The sequence below is a fragment of the Anabrus simplex genome, chromosome 1 (genome assembly GCF_040414725.1).
Source record: "Anabrus simplex isolate iqAnaSimp1 chromosome 1, ASM4041472v1, whole genome shotgun sequence".
Lineage (NCBI taxonomy): Eukaryota > Metazoa > Arthropoda > Insecta > Orthoptera > Tettigoniidae > Anabrus > Anabrus simplex.
Window position 1 is genome coordinate 1,157,308,151 of NC_090265.1, and position 19,012 is coordinate 1,157,327,162.

General features: G+C 42.6%; 1 protein-coding gene and 1 long non-coding RNA gene across 2 annotated transcripts in view; one reads left to right on the plus strand and one right to left on the minus strand.

Moving 5' to 3' along the window:
- LOC136858130 (low density lipoprotein receptor adapter protein 1-A) overlaps window positions 1–16,200 on the minus strand; it is a 224,858-nt gene extending 208,658 nt beyond the window's left edge. The window contains exon 1 of the mRNA XM_067137451.2: window positions 16,086–16,200. Coding sequence (XP_066993552.1) covers window positions 16,086–16,131 — 46 coding nt within the window. The 5' untranslated portion in view covers window positions 16,132–16,200. The remainder of the gene's footprint in view (window positions 1–16,085) is intronic.
- Window positions 16,201–16,417: 217 nt separating this feature from the next.
- The window catches only part of LOC136858133 (uncharacterized), a 309,912-nt gene continuing 307,317 nt past the window's right edge, over window positions 16,418–19,012 (plus strand). Inside the window, exon 1 of the long non-coding RNA XR_010858608.2 lies at window positions 16,418–16,602. This is a non-coding gene — a long non-coding RNA (uncharacterized lncRNA). The remainder of the gene's footprint in view (window positions 16,603–19,012) is intronic.

The window sequence follows — 19,012 nt, forward strand, 5'->3', positions numbered from 1 at the left end:
TGGGGTTCGAACCCACTATCTCTCGAATACTGGACACTGGCCACACTTAAGCGACTGCAGCTATCCAGCTCCGTAATAAATAGATAAAATAGGAATCTATCTAAAGCAATCTTACCCAGAACAGAATATTTTTTAAATCTGCAGTCACACACTCTCTTTTTTTTGCTAGGGGCTTTACGTCGCTCCGACACAGATAGGTCTTATGGCGACGATGGGATAGGAAAGGCCTAGGAGTTGGAAGGAAGCGGCCGTGGCCTTAATTAAGGTACAGCCCCAGCATTTGCCTGGTATGAAAATGGGAAACCACGGAAAACCATTTTCAGGCCTGCCGATAGTGGGATTCGAACCTACTATCTCGCGGATGCAAGCTCACAGCCGCGCGCCTCTACGCGCACGGCCAACTCGCCCGGTGCAGTCACACTCTACGATGCGACTGTGAAACTGAAGTTCAGTGGTTCGAATTTGGGACACAGCGACTTGCAAATCCTAACCTGAAGATTCTTCTAAGCCATGCTTATCAGAGGAAAATGTCGTGAATGTAGTTAGCCTCCGGGGTGGAGTAAGAACTGTGAAAATCCAATCACAGACAAAATATAATGTACTGTAGTAACTCTGTTCACTACTGTAACTTTCATAGTTGACTTTGTCCTGTATACGGTTCTTAGTCAGAGCTACCTGTCAAGAGATTTAGCCGAGGAAAGTTCTGATTAAATGGAAGAGGAACGCGGATCGGGTCGTTAAAGGTCGTTACCAACTTAAACAGAGAGCACGTCATACACTTTCAAGGTCACGGTCAACAGTGAAAACCACCATGACCACTCCTACTCGCTAGGAATAAATTGAAAAATATCAATTAACTCACTGTAGGATGTACACATCGAAGGTTATCGGCGACGCAAGGATAGGAAAGAGCTAGGAAGCGGCCGTAGCATTAATTAAGGAACAGCCCCAGCATTTTCTTGATGTGAAAATAGGAAACCACAAAAACACATTTTTAACAGCTACCGACGGTGGGATTCAAACTCGGATCAAAGCTCACAGCTACGCGGACCCTAACCGCGCGGCCAACTCGCTCGGTTATCACACAAGGAACAAAGGGCCTATTGGTTATATTCAGACCTAGGAATTGAAGTAGAACGTTCCGTTTTAGTGTCTACCTGTTCTTGATTAAGTAAACAAACACAAACAAACAAACAAGTTACAGTTTTACATGACTACAGGAGTCGTGATCATAGCCACAAGACTTCTAATTTTACGTGGAATTCGAACCAAAGAGACATGACCATTTTGAAACTCCACATGCACTGGACGGGATTCGAACTGCCTTGGTGAATAGCCAGTGGCGATGCTCCCCGGATATCACGCCCTTCCTCCCAATTCTTTCAAACATGTATTTGTATTAAAATCATCATACTCACGCCACTGTGGCTGATATGCCGTGGTGCTTCAACATAAGAATATTCATCGCATAAATAATAATTTAACATCCGTAAAAGTACTTAGTGAGACGTTTATTATTATTATTATTATTATTACGCCATGGTTTTCATGATGTATTGGGGTCATCATTTAACGTGGAGGAATGTATTCTCTATTTCGTGTTTCTGTGGTGATCGGTAGTGTGTCGTATGTTGCTTAAGACAAACACAAACACCCATTTTCCGAGGGAGAGGAATTAACCATACGCAGTTAAAATCCTCGTCCCGGCGAAGAATCGAACCTAGGGCCCTCTGAACCGAAGGCCAATACGTTGACCATTCAGCCAAAGAGCCGGACTAACAACAATCAATAATAATAATAATAATAATAATAATAATAATAATAATAATAATAATAATAATATGATTTTGACCGTATCGCAACCGCTTAAAACTAAAACAACACAATATATAATTGTAGGGGAGATCACATGAGTTAAAGCAAATGGATTCGTGATTATAAACACCGACATCACGCGACCATGAAGCAGACACGCTAGACCAAAGATTTCACGCAATCTGGCAGGCTGTGTCTGTTCAGAATATCCCATTATAGTATCGAAACTAAATAATCCGTAGAATAATAATAATACGTCAATATCCTCTTAACTGTTATAGATTTTGAGAACAATCGGAGTGCCGGAATTTTTCCTAAGAAAAAAATTTATATCACGGAGTAAAACTATTGAGCCGCCTCTGTGGTGTAGTGGTTAGCGTGATTAGCTGCCACCCCCGGAGGTCCGGGTTCGATTCCCGGCTCTGCCACGAAATTTGAAAAGTGGTACGAGGGCTGGAACGGGGTCCACTCAGCCTCGGGAGGTCAACTGAGTAGAGGTGGGTTCGATTCCCACCTCAGCCATCCTGGAAGTGGTTTTCCGTGGTTTCCCACTTCTCCTCCAGGCGAATGCCGGGATGGTACGTAACTTAAGGCCACGGCCGCTTCCTTCCCTCTTCCTTGCCTATCCCTTCCAATCTTCCCATCCCTCCACAAGGCCCCTGTTCAGCATAGCAGGTGAGGCCGCCTGGGCGAGGTACTGGTCATACTCCCCACTTGTATCTCCCGACCAAGAGTCTGAAGCTCCAGGACACTGCCCTTGAGGCGGTAGAGGTGGGATCCCTCGCTAAGTCCGACGGAAAAACCGAACCTGGAGGGTAAACAGATGATGATGATGATGATGAAAACTATTGAAACGAATCTTTCGCATTTTACCATTCTTGAATGTCAACATACTGCGTAAGGATTCGAACTCGCAACCCTCTGCATAGAGAACGAACACCTAACCAATTATAATACATACTTGCTTCTCAAATATAGAAGGTTACGCTAAGTTGCTTCACTAAGGAATCATCAGCCGCGCATTTGAAACCTGATAAATAATAGCAAGGTAGTGTTATTTCAGTGTCCGCAGTCGTGCATATAACATGAAGGATTGAGAAAGGAGGATAGGGTCTGCAAACTGCATTGTCACGACATTTTCTATAGGGAACATTTTATTTACCGATATTTGTTTGTTTCTTTCTTAATCCGTTTACCCTCCAGGGTTGGTTTTTCCCCTCAGCGAGGGATCCCACCTCTACGGCGTGAGACTTTGGGTCGGGGAATACAACTGGGAAGGAGGACTAGTGCCTCGCCAGGCGGACTCTCCAGCTATGCTGAACAGGGGCCTTGTGGCTGGGTGGGGGGCTGGGAATACTGGAAGGGATAAACAAGGAAGAGGGAAGGAAGCAGTCGTGGCCTTAAGTTAGATACCATCCCGGCATTTGCCTGGAGGAGAAGTGGGAAACCACGGAAAACCACTTCGAGAACGGCTGAGGTGGGAATCGAACCCCTCTCTACTCAGTTGACCTCTCGAAGCTGAGTAGACGTCCTAACCAGCCCTCGTACCACTTTTCAAATTTCGTGGCAGAGCCGGGAATTGAACCCGGGCCTCGGGGGCGGCACCCTTAACGGACAGTCACACCCCGTTGGCCAATGCATCGTCAGGATTAACCTCAGGTCAACATAGAGGGTTACTGCCGTGCCTTCTACAACAGTAGTTTAAACAAGTCATTCTAGAAGGAAGATTGAGTACAACACAACGCAAAGTCAAACAGGAGTGAAAGCGGATAAGAAGGCGGGAGGGGGTTAGTCAGACAATGGCCGTGTTTAAAACTCGTCCAATACATTCTGTGTCTCCCATTTTAGAAGTCGTAACTCCTTTGCAAGCAAAACGTGCGCGAGAGCTTGTAAGATATACTTTCGGGATTACTCAAGCAGTCTTGTCTGACTCGAGATGGCCTTGCAGACTAGATCTCACGCCGGGAAGGAGGAAAGATAACCTCTGAACTGTAGCTAGCATTCCTCCGTTATGTAATACAGTACTTGGATTATCAGGTAAAAATAAATATGTACAGTATTTTTCCACGTACTGTATTCAGGGACGGCGCACTACTCTCCCATAATATTTGGATGCTTAGGCGTATCTAGAGGGATGCAGTGATCATAGTATCAAAGTCGAATAATAATAATAATAATAATAATAATAATAATAATAATAATAATAATAATAATAATAATAATAATATACAGATCAATAAAATTTTGCATAATGTTTGTTCGCCATGATGTAGAGCAAATCTGGGGTTTTGGGCTAGGGTATTAAAAATAGACTGCATTCTCATGAATAATTTATTAATGTCTGACAAGAAAATTGGAGAAGACACACAGAAATAAATTTTGACCCGTTACATAGAGAGGGGTAGTGTTTGCGTGTTGCCATACTGTGCCATTTCAATAAGAAACGTGGCCATCATGGATTTCCAGCAGGGCTCGTACTCGCCGTGGCACACCACAGATCAAGTTGTCTAGCTCATCTAGAGAGAGGCGATCCCACTCTTCGACGGTGGCCTCGATAACCTCTTGGCGGATTATGAGAGGGTGTGGACGTTGAGTAATAGCACGCTTCAGAATATCTCATGCATGTTCGACAGAATTCATGTCCGGTGGCATCGCAGGCCATTGCATTCGGGCAATGTCGGAATCCTGGAGGAAGGTTTGTACCACCCCCACTCGATATGGTCTTGAGGTGACGTCCAAAATAACGATTTCATCGCCGATTTCTTCACGGAATGGACGCACCTCACATATGTAACGCTCGTCCGTCAGTACGCCGTCAAAAAGCACGAGCGGCGTTCGCCATCCCAAAACCTGACTGACCCTCCTTACAAGGAAACTGTCCACAATGTCACATCGAAATCGACAATGAAATTTCGCAGATACCATGAGGAGACCCATAAAATAGCGATGTACGAAAATTTAGCAGCCATTTCGAACCGGAAGGTTTCGATATCTTGATACAAATTCCGTGTGACAACGCAGCTTACTGGACAACCCGTGCTTCTTGCTAGCTCGCGCGGCGCACAGCGGAGTGGAGTTACAGTTGTGCAAGAGAGAGAGAGAGCGAGAGAGAGAGAGAGAGAGAGAGAGAGAGTTATAAAAAAAGTGGGGAAAGCGATTGGACGCTGGAAAGTACGCGAGCACGCGGATATTTGAAAACGATACATTTAGCAACATCATGAGTACCAGTGTATGAGGCTCAAAACAAGGCTATGCAAAACTTTTTTGATAAATATAATAATAATAATAATAATAATAATAATAATAATAATAATAATAATAATAATACATTACAAATCTGCTTTACGTCGCAACGACAAGATAGGTCTTATGGCGACGATGGGATAGGAAAGGGCTGGGAGTTGAAAGGAAGCAGCCGTGGCCTTAATTAAGGTACAGGTAAGCGATATCCGAAATGTGGACAGCCAGTAACATGAATTTAGGAACGCAATATATTAACAGATCAAAAGAACCTACCCATGTTCACAGCGATATTACACAACAGTAGGCCTACATATTTGTTTGGTGTGAAAATGGGATACCACGAAAAACCATTTTCAGGGCTGCCAAAAGTGGGTGGGATTAGAACCCACTATCTCCCGAATGCAGGCTCACAGCGGCGCGCCCCTAATCACACGGCCAACTTGCCAGGTAATAATAATAATAATAATAATAATAATAATAATAATAATAATAATAATAATAATAATAATAATAATAATAATAATATGGTGTGTACGTCCGACTAGCCGATAAATCTACGAACACGAGGTTGTCGGATTTGAGCACCTTCAGATACCACCGGGCTGAGCCAGGATCGAACCCACGAACTGCTCACAAGGCTAGCGCTCTACTGTCTCGGCCAGTCAGCCAGGCACTCAGCTAATGTTCGTAGGTGGCAACTTCGGACAAAAAAAAAAATCAGAAAAAAGTAGGCTACATGTTCTGAAGCGATATGATACACCAACATTATAGACTTACACCACACAGTTTCCTAGGCTGAGTGTAGTGAGCCAGTTTCTGTTGCTCACCATCTATAAAGTGCCCGGCTCCATGGCTAAATGGTTAGCGTGCTGGCCTTTGGTCACAGGGGTCCCGGGTTCGATTCCCGGCAGGGTCTGGAATTTTAACCATCATTGGTTAATTTCCCTGGCACGGGAGCTGGGTGTATGTGTTGTCTTCATCATCATTTCATCCTCATCACGACGCACTGGTCGCCTACGGGTGTCAAATCAAAATATCTGCACCTGGCGAGCCGAACCCGTCCTGGGATTTTCCGGCACTAAAAGCCATACACCATTTCATTACCATGTGTAAAACGCTTAAGGTATGTGATATCCGAGACGTGGACAGCCAATAACATGAACTTAGGAACGTAATAGATCAATAGAACCTACCCTGTTCACAGCGATATTTAACAACAGTACATATTTGCCATTCACATATCATCAGATGTTGGTTCAATCGAAAGGGTAAAGCAATTCAAATATTTGGGGGAAACAATCCAAGAAAATGGTTTGGAAAAATATGCTATAGAGGCAAGGATACACAAAATGGAAAGAGCATATAACAAAAAATGCATACAACAAAAAATGTTTATCTAAAAATCTTAAAACAAAGCGCTACAGCACAGTTGTGAAACCAGAATGCTTATTTGCCAGTGAATGCTCAGTACTCAATTATAAACTTGAAAGACTGTAAGTACTAGAAAGAAGAATTATAAGAAAATATTAGGCCCTCTGAAGCCTACAGAATGTTGTAAATTAAGTAATAACAAAATTTATCAGAGCATGGAAAACATATCTATAACAGTACGGAAGAGGAGACTGCTATTTTTTTGGACATATTTACAGAATGGACGACAATAGACTAACCAAAAAGATCTTCACGTATATCTGGAAGAAAAATCAACAACCACCTGGATTCAAGAGATCAAAAATGACTTGGAAAGAAACAATATCAGACAAGAAAAAGCAATGGAAAGAGAAATTTCCAGGAAGAAAGTTTTAAAGATGGAAGGATCCAAGGGAGAGAGGCAAAGAAAACCGGCCTCATGGTCTGAAGAAAGAAGAAAGAAATATACTGAAATAATGACGGAAAATTGGAAGAAAAGGAAGGAACAGCAACAAAGGATGAAGAATTGAAATTGGAAGGTGGTCCCTAGTAGGCTCTAACGCAAGATGAAGAATGTTATTTGCTTTACGTCCCACTGTACTTTTAAGGTTTCTGGAGACGCAGAGGTGCCGGAATTTAATCCCACAGCAGTTCTTTTACGTGCCAGCAAATCTACCGACACGAGGCTGACATACTTGAGAACCTACAAATACCACCGGACCTGCCAAGTTGAGGTCAGAAGACCAGCGCCTCAACCGTCTTAGCCACTCAGCCCGCCATAGTGTGTAAATGGCGTAATTAAAGCCAATTCTGAAAATGAAACAGCGTCCTAGTCCGCCTCTGTGGTGTAGTAGTTAGTGTGATTACCTGCCACCCTCGGAGGCCCGGGTTCGATTCCCGGCTCTGGCACGAAATTTGAAAAGTGGTACGAGAGTTGGATCGGGGTCTACTCAGCCTAGGGAGGTCAAATGAGTAGAGGGGATTCGATTCCCACCACAACCATCCTGGAAGTGTTTTCCGGGGTTTCCCACTTCTTCTCCAGGCAAATACCGGGATGGTACCTAACTTAAGGCAACGGCTGCTTCCTTCCCCCTTCTTTGTCTATCCCTTCCAATCTTGCCATCCCCAACAAGACCTCTGTTTAGCATAGCAAGTGAGGTCGCTTGGGCGAGGGGCTGGTCCTTCTCCCCAGTTATATCCCCAAACAAATGTCTCAGGGTCCAGGATACTGCCTTGCGGCGGTAGAGGTGGGATCCCTCGCTGAGTCCGGAGAAAAAGCAACCCTGGACGTTAATCAGACTAAAGAAAGAAAACAGCTTCCTTCTTAACTGTTTGTAATCTGCTCAGTAGTTAAGAAATGACATCCATAGCATATCACAATCACAAATTTCAGAAAGGTGCTATTGCCTTCACGGGGATGACTCTGGGAATCACAATCTTCTGACACACGACGTCCACAAAATTGGTGTCTCGAAATTACTCGTCTTGGGTTCTGTCTCTTCCAGATTATTTGGGTAGGCTTTCGATAGTCTTTCGTTTCTATAGTATTCTTAGGTTTTTAAGTGGCTTGATGCTTAAATGCCGACAAGCAATTGATGTGTTCTTATATATAGACCGATTGAAAAGCTTTAACAAGGTAGCATCGAAGATGACTTGTAAACAAGGTATTCCTATAAGTATTAAAAAAGGCCATACAGTCCGTATGGGTCTTGGTTTGTCTGAAAATACTGAAGTGCCATGTGGTCCTCAGCCGTACTGCTTGGTCCGCTGCCTCTCGTATCAAACAGCTTCTTAGTTGGACTGATGAGGTTGAGTGAACTTCACTCCATCCCTCAGAGCCGGGCTGGCCTTCTGACGCCAAGTTGGAAGGTTTGATCCTAGCTCAGTCGGTGGCTTTGAAGATGCTCAAATCAATCAATCAATCAATCAATCAATCAATCAATCAATCAATCAATCAATCAATCAATCAATCAATCAATCAATCAATCAATCAATACTGATCTGCATTTAGGGCAGTCACCCAGGTGGCAGATTCCCTATCTGTTGTTTTCCTAGACTTTTCTTAAATGATTTCAATGATATTGGAAATTTGTTGAACATCTCCCTTGGTAAGTTATTCCAATCCCTAACTCCCCTTCCTATAAATGAATATTTGCCCCAATTTGTCCTCTTGAATTCCAACTTTATCTTCATATTGTGATCTTCCCTACTTTTAAAGACGCCACTCAAACTTATTCGTCTACTAATGTCATTCCACGCCATCTCTCCGCTGACAGCTCGGAACATACCACCTAGTCGAGCAGCTCGTCTTCTTTCTGCAAATTCTTCCCAGCCCAAACTTTGCAACATTTTTGTAACCCTACTCCTTTGTCGGAAATCACCCAGCCTCATGTCGATAGATTTACTGGCTCGTAAAAGAACTCCTGCTGGACAAAATTCCGGTCCCTCGCCTTCTCCGAAAACCGTGAAAGTAGTTAGTGAGACGTTAAACCAATAACATTTTTTTTAATTAATCAATAGATTGCGTACCAAAAGCCTGGATTCAGTTCCTAATATATGGCACTCTTGATGGTGATTCGTCCGTCGCATGGCGACATTAAGTTAGTGTTAGTGTTAGTGTGTGAAATATGTCTCATGATCTGTATGGCTGTTGTGAAGCTGTATGTATAATACATCTGGCAAGGAGGTAATCTTATGTGTTGGGTGCAACCTGTGTAATCATGTGGAGTAAGGAAAACACATATAATCAGAGGCACAGTTTGGTCATAAAAATATCTCCCGTGACTTAATTTGTACCCAGCCACACCGCATTATGTCTATTGTACATTAACGCTCTAGATATTAGTTTTCTATGTTGGCATTACGATTAAAATGTTCGTGGTTGCTGTCGAAATGACACGAGGTGTCGATATTAATGACTCTTGTCGAGCATTTCATCACCACGCTGAAATGAAAGTAATTATTAGTCTATTTTATTTCGGAATACTTTTTTTTACAAGCAATGTTTGTAAACAATGATTAAATGAGCATCACAAAAATAAACATAGAGCTCATCTGCAATGCAAAAGCACACTATTGAAAGTAAACAGACTAAAACAGGTGAGGACTGTCACGCGAACTCTCATGTAGCAAATAAATTTGTGAAATTATACTTGAACTTTGCCTGCTGCCATTTCTTGATGGATACAGTACTTTTGTATCCATCTCTTGGCACAGGCAAGAGTAAAGTGTAGCTTTCACCGAAGTCCCAGTTTCATCCATGGCTGTGACAATATGGAAGCTGCTGGGGTATGGGTGGTGCTGAGTAATGGCATTCAAAGCACGACTAGTGCATCTGCGTGTTATGAAATGTGTTGCTCATAGGGTCAGTCGTGCTGCAATAGCACTTTCTGACCCAGTGAGGAAAGCAATGGCAAACTACTTCGCTCCTCGTCTTGCCTAGTACGCCTCATTTTGGTGCTGCCATTGGTTTTTGCGGTTTCCTTATAACCGCACAACCTTTGGTGGTGCTATTTGAGGATCCAACCATCTTCTGGGCTGATGACCTCACAGACAGACAGACAGACAGACAGACAGACAGACAGACAGACAGACAGACAGACAGACAGACAGACAGACAGACAGACAGATACTTGAACTACTCAGTCAATTAAGAGTGCCACGCAAGTGGAAGAGCGGAGACCGGGCGAGTTGGCCGTGCGGTTAGGAGCACGTAGCTGTGAACTTGCATCCGGGAGATAGTGGGTTCGAACCACACCTCTGAAGATGGTTTTCCGTGGTTTCCCATTTTCACACCAGGCAAATGTTGAGGCTGTATCTTAATTAAGGCCACGGCCGCTTCCTTCCCACTCCTAGCCCTTTCCTATCCCATCGTCGCCATAAGACCTGTCTGTGTCGGTGCGGCGTAAAGCAACTAGCAAGTGGAAGAAGTAACAGTAGAGCACACAGTTTTACAACGAAACCGTCGATTATTGCTTCAGTTTACTATTCTATAGCTCCGTCTAGATTGCCGCTGTCAGTTGGTTGGCCATCTGTTCCAAGGATAGAGGGTTTTGAATCCGACTGAGATCGGGTATTTTTGTAACTCCGTATTGTTGCTTTCCAGCGCGTAAACGAACATCTGGTGGACGTAATTCCAATACTCTGGTGTCTATTAGATCATTAATTAGAACAGATGTTAAACACTTATTATTATTATTAACCAAGATTAGGATATTTAAAGACTGGTATACAGGGAAAGAAAATTATTATGAAAATAACGTGTGTTTCATCATCATCATCATGACAGTCCGGCTCCATGACTAAATGGTTAGCATGCTGGTCTTTGGTCCAGGGGGTCCCGGGTTTGATTCCCGGCAGAGTGGGGGATTTTAACCTTAATTGGTTAATTCCGACCGCTCGGGGGCTGGGTGTGTGTGTGAATCTTCGGCATTAGAAATCATCATAGGTAGGTACCATCCTCACAGACGTGCAGTTTGCCTGTACGGCGTCAAATCGAAAGACCTACACCAGGCGTCTCTGGAGGTCAAACGCCATTCTTCTTCTTTTTCTTCTTCTTATCATCGTCAACACAAATAGATTTACTTATTTCTGAGTGGCATGACCCCGCTGGCTTTGCTGGTTACATCTCTGCTGTAGCTTCGCCGTCCTGGACGATTTTCGTTTTTCCTCAGGGCAGATTAGAGAGAGAAACCGGTGATAGTCTTCACTTGTCTTATAAATCCTTCCCCGTGGTCTACTGCCTTCAACCTTCCCTTTCATTATTAACTTCTCTACATTTTCTTCAGGCCGTTTCGCAATGTGTCCAAAGAACTGCAGTATTCTTTCTTTAATACGAGAAGAAAGGCGTTTTAAATAATTAAATACCTGAAGAATGGATGCACTGGTTCTTCTTGCGGTCCAAGCCACACGTAGTTAGCACCATATTTCAAAGACATCGATGCGTTTTCTGCCCAGAGTCTGTTACGGTCCAGGTCTCTCAGTCATATGTGAAAACAGAGAATACAAGGGTTTCAACGAGATGGGTTTTTGTATTGTTATTGTATGCTTAGACTGAGTTATATAAACATGCATTTAGTCTGAAAACATCTGTGAATTCTTCGGTCTCTTTTGCTTCTATGCCTTATTTCTTGAAATCATTAAAACACTGCGTCCAAATATTGTCTCCAATGTCCTTCCTTTGCTCTCCATGCCAAGTAGCCAGCCATTCTCCATTCATCTCATATGACCTCACCATAGCAACATTCTTCTTTCTTAAGTTTGGTGGTGGTGTTGAGGAAGTGTTATGAGTATCGAAGATTTTAATACAATTTGCTTTACATCGCACCGACACAGATAGGTCTTGTGGCAACGATATGATAGGAAGGGAAGGAAGCGGCCGTGGACGTACAGTCTAGCATTTACCTCGTGGGTTGCCGACAGTAGGGTTCGAACCGACTATCTCCCGAATGCAAGCTAATAACTACGTGACCACCTGGTGACATCTACAGCCGTACCGCTTCATTTTCGTGACAGGATTGAAGATTCTAATGTCCCAATAAATTATGAGGGAACAGAGTCATCCCGGGCTACTCATTGCAGGTGCCACTACTACAGCTGCAGTGAAACAGGAAATTGAAAGCGGTATGGCTCCCGAGTTGAATTCGGCCCTTTCTCCAATTATAACAATGACTCCTCCATTTCTAATTTCCAAATCTCTCCTTCCACTGAAGAATAGAATATCCCCTTGAGTGAGAGTGTTGGAAAAGGGGGGGGGGGGGGGAAGGGAGAGAGAATTCTTAATGAGGGACTGCCTAACCAAGGCGGTAAAGGTGGGCCCGTTTCACCCGAGAGGACTGGTTTCGATTCTCTGTCAGGAAGTCAACAGTATTAGAAACGAGATTTCCTCTTCTAGAGAGGCACATGGCCCTGAGTTTCACTCAGCCTATAAAAATAAATAATACTGTAAGTAGCAAGTTAATTCCTGGGTCAAAGGCATAGAGTTGAACAGGCAATCCTATTTAGCGCCGAGGTAACATATTCTACAATGAATGCAAATTTGTGTCCTCACCGCGGGATGGTACACTTCTTTTAAGGCAGATCCCCAATGGAGACGAGCTGCATCAAAAACAAAGCAAAACGTTGATAACTTAATCGATTATTTAATGAATTTTGTCAAAATAATTTTGGAATAAACTTCGTAACGTTACTTATTCGCTTCGTAGCCCTCTCTAGAGTGTATACAAAAGTGCATGGCAAGTTTTAAGGATTAATGAAAAATTAGCTTTGTATAAAAATTTGGATGGAGAAGACACGTAAGTTATTGGGAGGAAAAGTTACATTTATTCCAAAATGAGAGTAAGTCCAAAGAAAATTCAATTGAATTAGTATTCAACATCTATATTTTATTTTCTAAAGAGTTAGGCCACCGAGCTCGATAGCTGCAGTCGCTTAAGTGCGGCCAGTATCCAGTAATCGGGAGATAGTGGATTCGAGCCCCACTGTCGGCAGCCCTGAAGATGGTTTTCCGTGGTTTCCCATTTTCACACCAGGGGCCGGGGCTGTACCTTAATTAAGGCCACGGCCACTTCCTTCCAATTCCTAGGCCTTTCCTCTCCCATCGTCGCCATAAGACATATCTGTGTCGGTGTGACGTAAAGCAAAATAATAATAATAATAATAATAATAATAATAATAATAATAATAATAATAATAATAATAATAATAATAATAATAATAATAGAGTTAGGCCAGAGCACGTGACACAGAGATAAATGCAGCACCTGGAAAGGACTCTGACCTCATATCTTCAATTTTTATAATACCTGTGTCACGAGGCCTGGTCGGTATGATTAATGTACATATACAGGAAAACACATCATCTCCAAACAGTTCTGTAGAGGTTAAAAGCATGCATTATTTTTGTCAAGTGATAAGAACAAGCACATTGGGATAGGCTGTCCTTCCAGAGGTCACCCGCCAACGCTCTTGGTTGACCTAAGACTTATTTTACCGAATGGAGTCCCACAAATAAGCTACTATATATATCTCAACCTCATAATGCATTGATGAGAATGATTAGAATGAGTTTGGCTAGTGATTTAAGAGCAGAAGGAGTACATCCTGAAACTCTTCTTGCTAGTGGCTTTTTCAACGTCGCACTAACACACCGAAGGTTTTCGGCGACGCAAGGACAAGAGAGGGTTATGACTGAGAAGGAAGAGGCCGAAGCGAATTAAGATACAGCCGCAGCATTTGCCTGGTGTAAAAATGGAAAACCATATTTAGGATTACCGCAATGGGATTCGAACCCACCATCTCCCGAATGCTAGCTCACAGCTACGCGACCCCAACCACACGGCCAACTTACTCGGTATATCTCGAACCTTTCTCTTTGTTTTCTAGGCGACTTATTATTATTATTATTATTTGTTTCTTAATCTGTTTACCCTCCGGGGACTCAGCGAGGGATCCCACCTCTACCGCCTCAAGGGCAGTACCCTGGAGCCTGAGACTTTGGGTCTGGGGATACAACTGGGGAGGAGGTCCAGTACCTCACCTGCTATGCAGAACAGGAGCCTTGTAGAGGAATGTGAAGATTGGAAGGGGTAGACTAGGAAGAGAGAAGGAAGCGGCCGTGGCCGTAAGTTAGGTACCATCCCGGCATTTGCCTGGAAGAGAAGTGGGAAGCCACGGAATACCACCTCGAGGATGGCTGAGGAGGGAATCGAAGCCCCTCTACTCAGCTGACTTCCCGAGACTGAATGGACCCCGCTCCAGCCCTCGTACCACTTTTCAAATTTCGTGGCAGAGCCAGGAATCGAGCCCAAGCCTCCAGAGGTGGCAGCTAATCACGCTAACCACTACACCACAGAGATGGATTATTATTATTATTATTATTATTATTATTATTATTACTACTACACACTGGTTGATGTTGGATGTTTGAATTAACTCAGATGGTTCTAGATAGTACACGATAGAATCTGGCGTTTAAAAGCTAGTTCACGCCCCTGAAAGGGTTTTGCTTTCCCCATTACAACTTTATCGAGATGCCGAGATATTAAGGTCTGAGCCATTTCCTTCCTTATGCCAAACCCAATAAAATACACACTACCGATACCCTACTCCCCACCCTCATACACACAAATGTAGAGATTACAGTAATATTGGTTATCTTACATTAAGCAGAAAATACACGTGGTTGTTGACTACAATATATAAAAATAAGCAACAGATGGTTCTTGCGAAGCGAACAGATAAACTAAGATTACCTAGACGACTAACGACTTAAAATGTTCAGGGTGAGAGAGGTAAATCAAACAATGTTAGAGTGAGGAAACGTAAGGGTATACCCGTAGACTTAAGGCACGAGCTATTGATTGAGGACCATAGGGGTGCTTAGCGGCACAACAATTGCTGATAGATATAAAATGAATTATTATTATTATTATTATTATTATTATTATTATTATTATTATTATTAACAAATATGGTAACAACGATATTATGCCATAGATATTCAGGTTCACTAACAGCGACAAAATAACAGATTTGTCTTTCTTCTTATCAAAACAGTTAGGCCTACTTGAAATCTATCACGGTTTACAAGCAATATTATAAACGAACTACGTAATAGTAAATTAACTAAAGGCAGGGATAATAATATTTAGGTCATTAACTATTTTGACTGAAACTGAAATACAGTCGGACATAGGAAAATCCAGCATATATATTAAGAGTATTTTGGAATAAATTATTTTGTAAATTCCTAATTATGGATAAGATTGGATTATTGTGTACGGTATAGTATGCAAATTTTTCTGGAGGACAAAATAAATTACACGAAATGAGTTACACGAAATTCAAATCAAAACATCATGTTCAACAATAGAATACCACGAGAGTTGTTGGAAGTGAACACAAAAAAGAGATATAACAGTGGAAATGCTAAAAAAATTAAAGATCTAACACCTAGCAATTTTTCCATCACGCAGGCAACACAACGCCGCATGGAAAACTAATTAAATTTCCATCAATTTCAAACGAAATGTTCAAATTACACAAAGCTGAATTTTTATTAAAATAATTGAAAATTACCGCAGTATAAATGTGGCTCTGAGGGATATTCAGATTATAAAATATACATCAGTATGTAAAACGACAGAAAATATTTATAGGAGGCTCTTTCACTCGGCATTTGCTTTAATTGAATTATTAAGTTACTGTATTTAAAAAAAATCAAATTCATATTAATTCCTGTATTAAGTAAAAATAGTGTTCCAACATTTCTACACAAAATAAGCGTGTAAACAAATTCCGTAAGCAATAATATATGTATAATTTGCACCCAGCAAATGCAGCTGCAAGATGTGAACTCTGCATCGATCTAATTTTAAAAAATGTGCAGGTAAATGGTATGGTCTTACATAGACATTGCAGAGGAAAGTTGAAGTGTGACATGTGTGCTAATGAAAGTAGCAGACACTTAAGATTCAATCGGTGTCTCATGCAAAATGCATTAAGAGAGAATCTGGTTAGCAAACAGAGGGGGAGGAGCTATGTTGGTAATCAATAACATAGAATCTTCACTGAGAGTACGATACATAATAGGCTGTATGAAGGCAAAGAGTACTCACTTTTGTGTTTGGAGTTGCCTCGCCAGATCGCCTTCAGGAAGGACATGGTTACTTCAGTTGCTGTTTGTTCTATCACACGTGCTACCGCTTCGCAGAGCAGATGGCTTGTGTCTGTTAGGAGGGAGCCGTGCTCAGCCAAGCTCTAGCTGGCAGGGCAAGCGACTGTAGCGCTGCCTGGTCCCGGCGCGCAGAACTACCAGCTGTACCAACAACACTCGCACAGCACGTGAACACACAGCCACGCTCTTCCGTACTTGGGAAACGACAAGGGCGCCAGCAGAAACTTTCCTTGTTAGAGAGGGAGAGAAAAACACATTGTTAAATGATTTCTATTACTATGAGTGCAAGTTCGTAAACAAGTCAAGTCTTCAGCCTGATTCTCTTACACGAGAGTATACAAGAGAATGAACTGTGAATATTAGGATATCCAGTGAATGTGTGTTTTGGAAAAGCCTGCTGCAAGTGCTGTTCTCAGCTTCCTTCCTTCAACAATATTATTATACAACTTTCTTTCCAGGTATCTGTTATATGTATATCTTTAAACATTGTTATGTAAATTGTAATTGTTCAATAATTTTCAGGCTGTATGGTTAATAGGGCTACAAGCCAAATACATTCTTTAAAAAACAGTCATCAGCTCAGAGGCTAGTTGGAACTTCAGATAGTACCACTAAAGATTACGCACATATAAGAAAAACGCAGACACAGATACAATAATAATAATAATAATAATAATAATAATAATAATAATAATACTCGTATGGCTTTAAGCTACCGTAAGCAGGCATTTTAATTGGACGGCATCTAGACTACCTGCCCGTCATTTTCCGCATTTCGTTTCTCTGCCAGATGGCGGAGTAAACAGGATCTGTGGCTAAATTTCGATTTGTTTTGTCGGGTAAACTCCGAATGTGTCACCAAATAGCTTTTTCACGCCGACATCGAACGAATGGACCTTTCCCCACTCTTCACAAGTTCGACCAATTCTGCCGAATTTGAACCCGCGATCTTGGGATAAGGCGAGCTAGGCAAGATGAGGAGTGAGGTAGTTCTGCAATGCTTTGCTCACTGAGCCAGAAAGTGTTGTTGCAGCACGCCTGACCCCATGAGCAACGCTTTTCATAGCATCCAGGTGCATTAGCCGTACTCTGAATGTATGGACAGCACAACTCATACTTCAGCAGCTTCCATAACATGAGACTGGGACTTCAGTGGGAGCTATAGACTGTGCCAACACACGGATGCAAAAATACTGTATAACTAAGCGTCTTAACCAAAATTCAATGGAAAACTAGCCACTGTTCGCAATTAGGCCAAAGGTCAGTGACCAGGCGTCCTGAACGGAGTTTACTTGCGTAGGGTGGCCAGTTCCCTTCTACTCCTCGTCTAGCCAACAAGACGTGGGCTCCGAATCCAAGTGCTGACTACGTCTAATCTCGCCTAACTTCGGAGATTTTATGTGATAAGGTGCTTCAAAATGGCTACGTCATTGGCCAAACAAATACTCCGATAGTAATAATAGTAATAATAAGCTGGACAAAGAGTTGGGGGAATACCAAGCACGGTTCAGTACAGCGAAATCCTGTACTGAACAGATACAAAACCTCAAGACCATCCTCCAATATAGCAAAAACGATCCAGACAATGGGTGGTTACTTCTAGAAGACGTACGACTCCGTGGATAGAACAACTCTTTTCAAAACCCTAAGGTAACTAGGACTTGACGACAAAATCAACAGGTTGATGCAAGCCACCCTGCGAAACACCACTTCCAAAGTTTAAGAGGACAGCTCTTGGAGAGCTTTCCAATCAAAACGGGGCTGAGGCAAGCAGACGGGATCTCATGCATATTATTTAACTGTGTCCTAGGAAAGCTCATCAGGGAATGGAGCAGATCACTACCAGTGAACACCGGATTAAGAATGGGTATTAAAGCAGACAACCTAAGGATCCCATGCCTGACCTTTGTTGATGACTAGAGCCCTGCGGGGATATACAAAATAACATCCGCACCCGCATCCGAATCCGCAAATTATTATCCGCGGATATTATAAATAGCTTACAGAATATTACACCCAAGGTATCGAAACGAATAGATCTGTTAACATAATACAATAGGCCTGACACCTGGCACCAGAACCCCTACAATCACGGGTTTGTGATGGATTTTCTCTTGCGGCAACTACCGACGTATTGACCTTTGTTCTTTTCTTCTACTAATTGCGGACAGAAGCCAGTTAGGCTTAGGTCAGATTTACGGCTTTATCGTTTCAAGGCTCTATGGACTATATCACCATTCTCCCATGCCAATGCCAAGGGTCGCCTAATTACAAGCAAAAGTAAGAGTACACCTGAGTGAAAATCAATAAAAATCATTATTTGGAAATAATCAGCAAATTTATCCGCAACGGCATACGGTTTGTATCCGCCAAGACACTAACTTCGCGGATATCCGTGGATATCCACATCCGTGCAGGGCTATACCGATGACCTGATCTTACTAACAAACGACCGAGCTCGATAGCTGCAGTCGCTTAAATGCGGCCAGTACCCAGTATTCGGGAGATAGTAGGTTCGAACCCCACTGTCGGCAGCCCTGAAAATGGTTTTCCGTGGTTTCCCATTTTCACACCAGGCAAATGCTGGGGCTGTACCTTAATTAAGGCCACGGCCGCTTCCTTCCCACTCCTAGGCCTTTCCCGTCCCATCGTCGCCATAAAACCTGTCTGTCTGTGTCGGTGCGACGTAAAGCAACTAGCAAAAAAAAAAAACTAACAAACGACATGCAAGAGGCTACTACACAGCTCCAAACACTACACTCAATAACGGATAAAACAGGTCTTCTGATCAACATCGGAAAGACTGGGTTTAATTGCAATATCAAAGATGCCCCTAGAACGACGAGTTAGTGATACCAAGCATATCAA